The sequence below is a fragment of the Salvelinus sp. IW2-2015 genome, linkage group LG11 (genome assembly GCF_002910315.2).
Source record: "Salvelinus sp. IW2-2015 linkage group LG11, ASM291031v2, whole genome shotgun sequence".
Classification (NCBI taxonomy): domain Eukaryota; kingdom Metazoa; phylum Chordata; class Actinopteri; order Salmoniformes; family Salmonidae; genus Salvelinus; species Salvelinus sp. IW2-2015.
This window is the reverse complement of record NC_036851.1, coordinates 21,406,247-21,417,968: the sequence shown is the minus strand read 5'-3', so window position 1 is coordinate 21,417,968 and position 11,722 is coordinate 21,406,247. Positions and strand designations below refer to the sequence as shown.

The window sequence follows — 11,722 nt, the reverse complement described above, 5'->3', positions numbered from 1 at the left end:
CTGAGAAGTTTAGATGATTTTATTTTATTCTCCTGAGAGCTAGATGATATGGGAAGGCCTGTGATGTAGGCTAGCTGTGTAAGATTAGGTGAGCCAACAGTGAGGCTGAGCAGCTGCCTACGGCTCTGATGCAGACGGTAAAAGAAGCAGAAACAGAAGGAAAAACAGGAAGTGATGTCATGAAAAACACATTGTAACAAATAAAGCAAAAGACCAGGATATTTAAAGAATAGTATTTGTGTTGTTCCGGTGTCCTCGGTGATTGTAGTAGGCTACAGAAGACTGGCTGTCGTGCTCCTGGAGAAGAACATATCCCACGCATTCAGCGATATTATTACTTGCCTTCTCCTCGTTGAGACGGCAACCACTTATTTTCCTGAACAACTGGTGCTGGCGTGCATTTATTCTCTCAGAACCACCAAGATGAAAGCAAATAGGAGGGGACGTGTGTGTGTTGGTGTGTGTGTGTGGGGAGAGAGAGAGAAGAAAAGAAAGAGAGATTGAAAAAGAATGAGAGAGATACATAGAGAAAATCATTAATGAGGAAGGTTGAGCAGAGTGGATGCTTTGGGCATGGTGAAACAAACTAATTGTCATGCTCTAGCATTGCGACAGCAGCAGCTCACTTCCTAGTTTCTGACAGGCTCACGTGTCCCTCTGTTGCATGGATGCTGGTGATTAGTGTTAGTGGCCTGCTGGTGGTAGACTGAACGAGGATGTGACAAACATGCTATTTGTAGAGGATTAGTTTGACATACTGGGTCCATCACCTGCTGCTAGGAACACAACACAAGCCCTATCATATGTGTAAAGCGTTCCAAAATCCTGATGCCAAGAAGCATATAACAGTACGGGCCTGCAGGAACTTTTCACATCATGTTGACTGATGTACATATCTAGGCTACTAAGGTCTACTTCTCCGATGTCAATATTGCCTGGAGTTCTCTGTGCCACTGCTGACATATTTTGGGAGACTGGCTAGCTCAGCTCTCTACTCTCTCTCCAACTAGACAGGAGCCAGATGTTTCTGCCTAACCAGAGGCCTCTCACTTGTGTTCCCTCTCCAGTTTTCTGGCAAGCGACCGACCCACACAAATCTCATTCCGATGACAAAGCAGGGCCTGTCAAGAGGAGGACTCTATCGAGACTGGAGAGCCACTTCCCAGATATGAGTTGTGCATTAGCTCGATAACCCACGCCCACCATCTCCATTGCATACCATTACAGGGCGCAGGATTGGATCCACTTGGCCTCCTACAGTGGCGCAGTGGTCTAAAGGCACTGCAGCGCAGTGCTTAGCTGTGCACTAGAGATTCTGGGTTTTGAGTCCAGGCTCTGTCGTAGCCGGCCGCGACCGGGAGACCCATGGGACAGCACACAATTGGCCAGCGTCGTTCGGGTTAGGGGAAGGTTTGAACAGCAGGGATGTCCTTGTCCCATCGCACTACGACTCCCTGTGGCGGGCGGGCACAGTGCACAATGACACGGTTGCCAGGTGTACGGTGTTTCCTCCGACACATCGGTGCGGGCTGGCTTCCGGTTAAGTGGGCATTGTGTCAAGAAGCATTGCGGCTTGGTTGAGTTGTGTTTCGGAGGACGCACGGCTCTCGGCATTCGCCTCTCCCGAGCCTGTACGGGAGTTGCAGCGATGAGACAAGACTGTAACTACCAATTGATACCATGAAATTGGGGAGAAAAAGGGGTAAAAAAAATACAAATAAGGATTGGATACACTCACGTTCCTCTATACTGGTGTATTCTGCAGGTAATGTGAAATATGGTTACGTGTGTAAAAGACAGAGGCTGTGAGAGCCAGGCTGCTCCACTGCCTTCAGCACCACTCATTAGAGGGACCCACTGTAGACAGACACAGCATGCACACCATTACATAGATTCTCTATTGAATAATAGCACACAATCACAGGAGGTTGGTGGCACCTTAATTGGGGAGAACGGGCTCCTGGTAATGGCTGGAGTGGAATCAGTGGAATGGTATCAAATACACTGCTCAAAAAAAATAAGGGAACACTTAAACAACACAATGTAACTCCAAGTCAATCACACTTCTGTGAAATCAAACTGTCCACTTAGGAAGCAACACTGATTGACAATAAATTTCACATGCTGTTGTGCAAATGGAATAGACACAAGGTGGAAATATAGGCAATTAGCAAGATACCCCCAATAAAGGAGTGGTTCTGCAGTGGTGACCACAGACCACTTCTCAGTTCCTATGCTTCCTGGCTGATGTTTTGGTCACTTTTGAATGCTAGCGGTGCTTTCACTCTAGTGGTAGCATGAGACGGAGTCTACAACCCACACAAGTGGCTCAGGTAGTGCAGCTCATCCAGGATGGCACATCAATGCGAGCTGTGGCAAGAAGTTTGCTGTGTCTGTCAGCGTAGTGTCCAGAGCATGGAGGGCTACCAGGAGACAGGCCAGTACATCAGAGAGTGTGGAGGACCGTAGGAGGGCAACAACCCAGCAGCAGGACCGCTACCTCCGCCTTTGTGCAAGGAGGAGCAGGAGGAGCACTGCCAGAGCCCTGCAAAATGACCTCCAGCAGGCCACAAATGTGCATGTGTCTGCTCAAACGGTCAGAAACAACTCCATGAGGGTGGTATGAGGCCCGACGTCCACAGGTGGGGGTTGTGCTTACAACCCAACACCATGCAGGACGTTTGGCATTTGCCAGAGAACACCAAGATTGGCAAATTCGCCACTGGCGCCCTGTGCTCTTCACAGATGACAGCAGGTTCACACTGAGCACATGTGACAGACGTGACAGAGTCTGGAGACGCCGTGGAGAACGTTCTGCTGCCTGCAACATCCTCCAGCATGACCCGTTTGGCGGTGGGTCATCATGGTGTGGTGGCATTTCTTTGGGGGGCGCACAGCCCTCCATGTGCTCGCCAGAGGTAGCCTGACTGCCATTAGGTACCGAGATGAGATCCTCAGACCCCTTGTGAGACCATATGCTGGTGCGGTTGGCCCTGGGTTCCTCCTAATGCAAGACAATACTAGACCTCATGTGGCTGGAGTGTGTCAGCAGTTCCTGCAAGAGGAAGGCATTGATGCTATGGACTGGCCCGCCCATTCCCCAGACCTGAATCCAATTGAGCACATCTGGGACATCATGTCTCGCTCCATCCACCAACGCCACGTTGCGCCACAGACTCTCCAGGAGCTGGCGGATGCTTTAGTCCAGGTCTGGAGGAGATCCCTCAGGAGACCATCCGCCACCTCATCAGGAGCATGCCCAGGCGTTGTAGGGAGGTCATACAGGCACGTGGAGCGCCACACACACTACTGAGCCTCATGTGACTTGTTTTAATAAGGACATTACATCAAAGTTGGATCAGCCTGTAGTGTGGTTTTCCACTTTAATTTTGAGTGTGGCTCCAAATCCAGACCTCCATGGGTTGATACATTTGATTTCCATTGATAATTTTTGTGTGATTTTGTTGTCAGCACATTCAACTATGTAAAGAAAAAAGTATTGAATAAGAATATTTCATTCATTCAGATCTAGGATGTGTTATTTTAGTGTTCCCTTAATTTTTTTGAGCAGTGTACATCAAAAACATGGGATGTTTTTCAAAATGCATACTACTGTGCTCCGAGCATGCAAAATTTAAGCATGTGAGGGTCAAATTATGTGAAACGGAGCACGGAGGGCACTTCTTGAATGCGTACTCCATTTGTACATATTTTGAAGCATTCATCGATGCAAGCTTCAATGGAAAGTATGCAAAGAAATATGACTCAACCACATAAAAAATGATGCAACATTTCTTGAAATCAATGGCAGCCATTATTCTAGTTGAAGTGAGAGAAAATAAACTCCGACTTCGGAATTAAATGTTGCCTATTCACATCTCATATGTTGGCTGACTAAAATATTTTATCTTGATACGTTAATAAATACATGCTGTGTTAATATTGGCATGTTTATCTGCCTACGTACTGTAGATCGTAGGCCCATAATTAGTTAATAGGGCTAACTGGCTAGATACTACTGTTAGCTAGCCACAAAGAATTGTTAGCTAGCATACCCATGAAGAATTGACATCTATCTTGCATAATATTAGTTTTAGGTCATAGTTTTTGGTCACTATCTGGATAGCTACATTATTACGATTCACGTATAGCTAGCTGATAGTTATGAACTAAAACGGTTGCTTTGTGTACAGTGGCAAAGAAAAAGTATGTGAACCCTTTGGAATTACCTGTATTTCTGCATAAATTGGTCATAAAATGTAATCTGATCTTCATCTAGGTCACAACAATAGACAAACACAGTCTGCTTAAACTAATAACACCAAACAATTTTACATTTTCATGTCTTCATGTTTTCATGTGAACCCTTGGATTTAATAACTGGTTGACCCTCCTTTGGCAGAAATAACCTCAACCAAACGTTTTCTGTAGTTGCGGATCAGACCTGCACAACGGTCAGGAGGAATTTTGGACCATTCCTCTTTACAAAACTGTTTCAGTTCAGCAATATTCTTGGGATGCCTGGTGTGAACTGCTCTCTTGAGGTCATGCCACACCATCTCAAATCGGGTTGAGGTCAGGACTCTGACTGGGCCACTCCAGAAGGCGTATTTTCTTCTGTTGAAGCTATTCTGTTGTTGATTTACTTCTGTGTTTTGGGTCGTTGTCCTGTTGCATCACCCAACTTCTGTTGAGCTTCAATTGGCAGACAGATAGCCTAACATTATCCTGCAATGACTTGATAAACTCGGGAATTCATTTTCCCGTCGATGATAGCAAAGCAGCACCACACCATGATGCTCCCTCTACCATACTTTAAAGTTGGGATGAGGTTTTGATGTTGGTGTGCTGTGCCTTTTTTTCTCCACACATAGTGTTGTGTTCCTTCCAAACAACTCAACTGTAGTTTCATCTGTCCACAGAATATTTTGCCAGTAGCGCTGTAAAACATCCAGATGCACTTTTGCGACGTTCAACAATGTTTTTTTGTACAGCAGTGGCTTCTTCCGTGGTGTCCTCCCATGAACCAGTCTTGTTTAGTGTTTTACGTATCGTAGACTCGTCAACAGAGATGTTAGCATATTCCATCAGGACTACCTGGCCTGATGACTCCTTGCTGTCCCCAGTCCACCTGGCCGTGCGGCTATGGAACCCTGACATGTTCACCGGACGTGCTACCTGTCCCAGACCTGCAGTTTTCAACTCTCTAGACAGCAGGAGCGGTAGAGATACCCTGAATGATTGGCTATGAAAAGCCAACTGACATTTACTCCTGAGGTGCTGACTTGCTGCACCCTCGACAACCACTGTTATTATTATTATTTGACCCTGCTGGTCATCTATGAACATTTGAACATCTTGGCCATGTTCTGTTATAATCTCCACCCGGCACAGCCAGAAGAGGACTGGCCACCCCTCATAGCCTGGTTCCTCTCTAGGTTTCTTCCTAGGTTCTGGCCTTTCTAGGGAGTATTTCCTGGCCACCGTGCTTCTACACCTGCATTGCTTGCTGTTTGGTTTTTTTTGGCTGGGTTTCTGTACAGCACTGTGACATCAGCTGATGTAAGAAGGGCTTTATAAATACATTTGATTTGATTCCAGAGATTTTGGTAATTCTTTAGCTGACACTCTACGATTCTTCTTAACCTCATTGAGCATTCTGCGCTGTGCTCTTGCAGTCATCTTTGTAGGATGGCCACTCCTATGGAGAATAGCAACAGTACTGAACTTTCTCCATTTATGGACAATTTGTCTTACCGTGGACTGATGAACATAAAGGCTTTTAGAGATACTTTTGTAACCCTTTCCAGCTTTATGCAAGTCAACAATTCTTAATCTTAGGTCTTCTGAGATCTCTTTTGTTCGAGGCATGGTTCACATCAGGCAATGCCTCTTGTGAATAGCAAACTTAAATTTTGTGGGTGTTTTTTATAGGGCAAGGCAGCTCTAACCAACATCTCCAATCTTGTCTCATTGACTGGACTCCAGATTAGCTGACTCCTGACTCCAATTAGCTTTTGGAGAAGTCATTAGCCTAGGGGTTCACATACTTTTTCCAACCTACACTGTGAATGTTTAAATGATGTATTCAATATAGACAAGAAAAATACAATAATTTGTGTGTTATTAGTTTAAGCACACTGTGTTTGTCTATTGTTGTGACTTAGTTGAAGATCAGATCAAATTTGATGACCAATTTATGCAGAAATCCAGGTAATTCCAAAGAGTTCACATACCTTTTCTTGCCACTGTATATCTCTATTGCCATTGTCCTGGAAGATGGTTCAGAGAATGGGTAAGTCCATATGTCAATAGGGCTAACTGGCTAGCTAGCCACGAAAAATGTACATCTACCTTGCATCACATTAGTTTTTGTGATGTGTAATGTCTGTTTAACTAGCTGGAGAGCTAGATTATTACAATTAACATATCTAGCTGATAATTATGAAGTAAAATGTTTGCTTTGTGTATATCTTGTTTTGTCTATTGTTGCTATTGTCCTGGCTAGAAGAAGGTTCAGTGAATGGGGAGGTGAAGGGTGAGATAATACAGTAGGGGGAGTGCGAGTCCTTCTCAAATGTAATGTTTTATGCGTTCTTCACACTCTTGTCCTCACAAGAACGTCCTCAAGAGAAAGTCGTCAGAGAATGCACTTGGAGCATGAGAGTGTGGAGCACGGTAGTATGCATATTTAGAAACACCCATGGTTTCCATGTGTTTGATGCCATTCCATTCGCTCCTTTTCAGCCATTATTATAAGCTGTCCTCCCCTCAGCAGCCTCCACTGGCACACATGCCACCTAACATAGGTTCTAGCCTTTGGCTCTCTGTGCATTTTCACATAACAAAGTGGGTTATATGTGTGTGAGGGATGCCTAATGGCAGCTCATTGGTGTAGATGATGCATTAAATAGTAGAAGCAGGCTGAGGCCTTCTTTAGCTCCATGACTACAACTTCCATGGAGACTCCTCCTGTCCTCTCACAATGCCTCAGTCACACTCCTCCACATGAGCACCACAAGGCCTAACAAGGCCTGTCTTCACCCATGCTCTACCAATGTTTTCCAGCACAGCTTTGCCCTACTACAGTAGCTACTTTAACCAACATGTAGGCAGGTTCCTTAGGATTCAACCCTTCTCAAACAGCCTAATTCATACTCAGAGGTGTTCCCACACAACAGTGATTCATACTACACTCCCAACTCCTCCTCCTAGCTCTTCCTCTCAGCTGTCAGCAGATAAAAGAAGTCCACCAGCTCCAGGTTCCAGGGGAGAGAGAGTAGAGGATCCTGGGAACAGCAGCAGTAGAACATCTAGTGCACCAATCTCTGTCAGCTCCCTCTGCTCTCCCCTCTCCCGCCAAACCATTAGTGCTATGCCACAGCTTCCTGGTAACAGCTGATCCTCCAGGCCCATCGCCACCACACCACCCTGTACCACACCGCCCCCCATCAGCGTGGAGGCAGTAACACTCACTGCCTCAATAATGCAAGAGATGTGAATTAAACATGAGCTTACCGTGCAGGAAACACTGTGTGCGCATGTGTGTGCATCTACGTGCGCAAAGACAAAACACACAGGCGCACGGCGCGAGTGTACACACACACACACACATACTATTATAGCATATAATTACATATACATATCATACAAAAAGCTGTTTAATATGAGAGTTTTGACCTTTATGGCAGCAAGTACAGTTCTAAGGAAGAGCCTCCACAAGACAGTTTAAGGCCTCACTGTGACCCGTCATATGTATGACTGATACAATTCACGGACTGGTAAAGAGTTCACTCAGGTCGTTGTTGTTGCTGCTGGTGATGGATGAATTTGAAGTAGAAGGTGATGAGGAATATTGCCATCACTACAAGCTTAAGAACAAAAACAGCATAGTGTGGGAGTTGAGCCTAGATCCAAAGGCTGAGCTGATTCCTTCTCCCTCCCATGCCCTTTATTAATCATCCTTGGTTAGTGGGGCATAGAGTGTGGTGCGAGGAGCTTTAAGTCGTGCAGTGGACATACACACACTCACACACACTCACTCTCCCAAACATAGCTGATCTTCAGGGCTACTGGCCTGGAGGCCTAAGACTCAGATGCTACTGCAACCTTTCCACAGTCTCAGTTGTTGTTTAGATATTCCAGTTCAAATACACAACAACAAGAGAGTCATCTCCTTCCCCTATACCAGATAAAGAGACAGCCAACCTTCCAGCCTGGCTGACCCGTGAGGCCCTACTCCTCAGAGTGCATACAGACTGCAGAAACCAGGGTTCCAATATGATCATAAGAAAGGAACTCATGAAACCAGCATATAGCCCTTAAAACTTCTTAAGACTAGGGGGCGACATTTTCACTTTTGGATGAATTGATGCCCAAATTAAACGGCCTCGTACTCTGTCCTAGATCATATGATATGCATATTATTATTACTATTGGATAGAAAACACTCTGAAGTTTCTAAAACTGTTTGAATTATATCTGTGAGTAAAACAGAACTCATATGGCAGGCAAACTTCCAAACAGGAAGTGAAAATTCTGAAATGGGTCGCTGTGAAAGGCATCGCCTATTCAATTCCCTTATATTTATGGATCTGTATGCACTTCATACGCCTTCCACTAGATGTCAACAGGCAGTAGAACGTGGAATGAAGCATCTAGCCTGATGCGGGACCGAATGAGAGCCTTTGGAGTGACAGGTCAGGCATATTGCCAGTTCTTGGCCACGCACACTACGCATGTGATGTCCTTGTCTGCAATGCGTTAGATAGACATGAAGAAATGCTCCGTCTGGGACGTTATTGGATATATATGAGAAAAACATCCTGAAGATTGATTCTCAACTGAGTTTGACCAGTTTATTCGATTTGTAATATCCCTTTTTGAAGTTTTCGTTCATTAGCGTAAAGTTCTATGGACACGTGAACTACACATGCTAGCCAAAGTTGCTAATTCGACAGAAGTAATGGACATTATAAAACAAAAAAACGATTTATTATGGAACTAGGATTCTTGGCACTGCATTCTGATGAAAGATCATCAAAGGTAAGGGAATATTTATGATGTAATTTCGTATTTCTGTTGACTCCAACATGGCGGAGAATGGCTGAGCGCTGTCTCAGATTATTGCATGCTGTGCCTTTTACTAAAGTTATTTTTTAAATCTAACACAGCGGTTGCATTAAGAACCAGTGTATCTTTAATTATATGTTAAACATGTATCTTTCATCAAAGTTTATGATGAGTATTTCTGTATTTCACGTGGCTATCTGTAATTACTTTCGCTATTTTGGAGCCARTTCTGAACATGGCGCCAATGTAAAACCACGATTTGTGGCTATAAATATGCACATAATCGAACAAAACATAAATGTATTGTATAACATGATGTCATATGACTGTCATCTGGTGAAGTTGTTCAAATGTTAGTGATTAATTTTATCTCTATTTGTGGGTTTTGTGAAAGCTATCTTTGCTGTGAAAAAATGGCTGTGTTTTTTGGGATATGGTGGTGATCTAACATAAATATATGTTGTGTTTTCGCTGTAAAACATTTTAAAAATCGAACATGTTGGCTGGATTCACAAGTTGTTTATCTTTCATTTGCTGTATTGGACTTGTGATTTCATGAAATTATATTATATCCCTGTGGCGCTAGGCTAGGCTAGTCAGTGTTTCTGATGACAGTTATCCCGGATCCGGGATGGGTAGTCCAGAGAGTTTTAAGAGGCAGAGGTAAGAACCATGTCCGTGGAGGGGGTTAAATGACAGACATCACTGTTTGAGGTCATGTCATATCAATGGTAGATGTGCATCTGTCAAATTACTTGCCATGCCACTCCCATCACAACCAGCAATATGAGTGGCATTGGCATTTATCAATAACACAATGCAAAAGGGATTTCTCTGAGGGCATAAGAACATTAAGTCAGACTTGACCAACGCCCAAAGCCGAATGAGGTATGTGATGAGCCCCAGCAAGTGATGGACACTGACTCCTCCACACAATTCTTGTGTAGTCATTCAACAAATACACTACAACACATTCAACAAAGGGCACTACATTGTGTTATTGCAGGGTAGCTAGAATAAGCTGTATAATAACCTTGCACTATAAGTATGCACATTCATTCTCTGAGAGAAAAAGGGTTAGAATAAATGGTAAATACCCCCATAAAATATATGTACTTACTACAGGACATCTACACAGGGTATTGGTAGACTACTCTACAACTGGTAGTTGGTAGTTGGTAGACTACTCTGGCATAGAGCGTATGTTAATGTCAAGCGAGGCCACATTTGCATATCAAATACTTGATGTAAAATGGCACAAAAGTTAGAAGAAAACGAGGGCGCACCTGGTTTGACAGTCTTCAAACGAATGGGCTCCCGAAAGTGGCGAATGACTGCGTGCGTGTCGCGGTTTGTAAGTCCACTGATGGGGGTTCCGTTGATCTCCAACAAAACATCCCCAAAATAGGGCATTCTCCCGACGTGGCACACCATCACATCCAACTTCATCTGGCCCAAGTAAGGGAACTCTCCGTGTTCGGCACCCCCCAGCACCTCCACCACATTGCCGAATTCTCCGAGGCTTCCCCATGACACGGCACACTCCTGCACCTTGCTGGACCAATGTTTCTTCTTTTTCAGCGTTCTGGACATACTGTATCCTTTTGATGTTGTCTGTCACTGATCTGAAATTGTCTGTTTGGTTTTGCTTTGTTTCACAAGRACTAAAGCAGGAGCAAATATGGTCGAACAAATATTTCTAATCTGGAGTTATTCCCTGGCTCTGGTCGGAGTTTCATTTCTCTGTTATAATTGATCATTCACTTTTGGGAGCCAGCCTGCGTCATGGATGAGGTATTCCCGGTAATGTGTAAATAAATGTAATATTGTCCAGGAATAACCACAGTAATCTTGGAGTAGCACCACTGTCAATAAAAATCAGTACGAGCACCCCAGTAGCTGGCTGTGCTACTGAAAGTATGTGCGTTGCAAAACTCCGAATGTTCTATGTGCGTAAAACAATAAACAAGAAAGCAATACAATGTCTAAATGAATGCATAAATGGGTGTTAGTCTCCCCATCACCCTATCAAAGGTTGTTTTTTCTTATTTCCTAAACCTTTGGCTGGAAGTTGTCAAAACAAGGTATCCACTCACCTCACCATACTGCGTGAGAGACAAATCTGCTCGGAGATTTAGAATCGTAAACCGTACAGTGCGTCAACGAGAGTGCCTTTATACCTGTGACTAGACTAACAGATAACGACGACACGAGCCGTTTTCTATCGCATCATTCACTTAATGGTCATTTAGTATCGTTCCAGGTGGTAGTTCGGATCCTACGCATTTTGATGTAGTGACAACCGCGACCCCATCCCTCCCCACAGGTTTAAACACACTTGGCACCGTGGTAGCACCAAGCGAGATGCGCGAATCCCGAAACGCCCAGATGTCACTGCGCGTCGTTCAACTCAACCTTTTCGACAGGCTCCATCCTTCGGTGTATTGTAGCAGAATGAACACTGAAAAGACTTGCATACACAGTATAGTGGGTCACTTTTAGCAGGCTTATATAATAGTAGCCTACATAACTCAACTGTATAATAGCGTATAACCTTTGGTCAATACACAATTTGCCATATTGCACCCAAAATAACCACACACAAACATAAAAAATAATCCAACGTATTAAAATAAAGGCTATAAACCTG

General features: G+C 44.2%; 1 protein-coding gene across 3 annotated transcripts in view; it reads right to left on the bottom strand.

Moving 5' to 3' along the window:
- LOC111969958 (membrane-associated guanylate kinase, WW and PDZ domain-containing protein 3) overlaps positions 1–11,436 on the bottom strand; it is a 145,136-nt gene extending 133,700 nt beyond the window's left edge. For all 3 annotated transcript variants that reach the window (XM_023996360.2, XM_023996361.2, XM_023996363.2), the window contains exon 1: positions 10,359–11,436. In XM_023996360.2, coding sequence (XP_023852128.1) covers positions 10,359–10,665 — 307 coding nt within the window. In that variant the 5' untranslated portion in view covers positions 10,666–11,436. The remainder of the gene's footprint in view (positions 1–10,358) is intronic.
- Between the last annotated feature and the right edge of the window lie 286 nt (positions 11,437–11,722).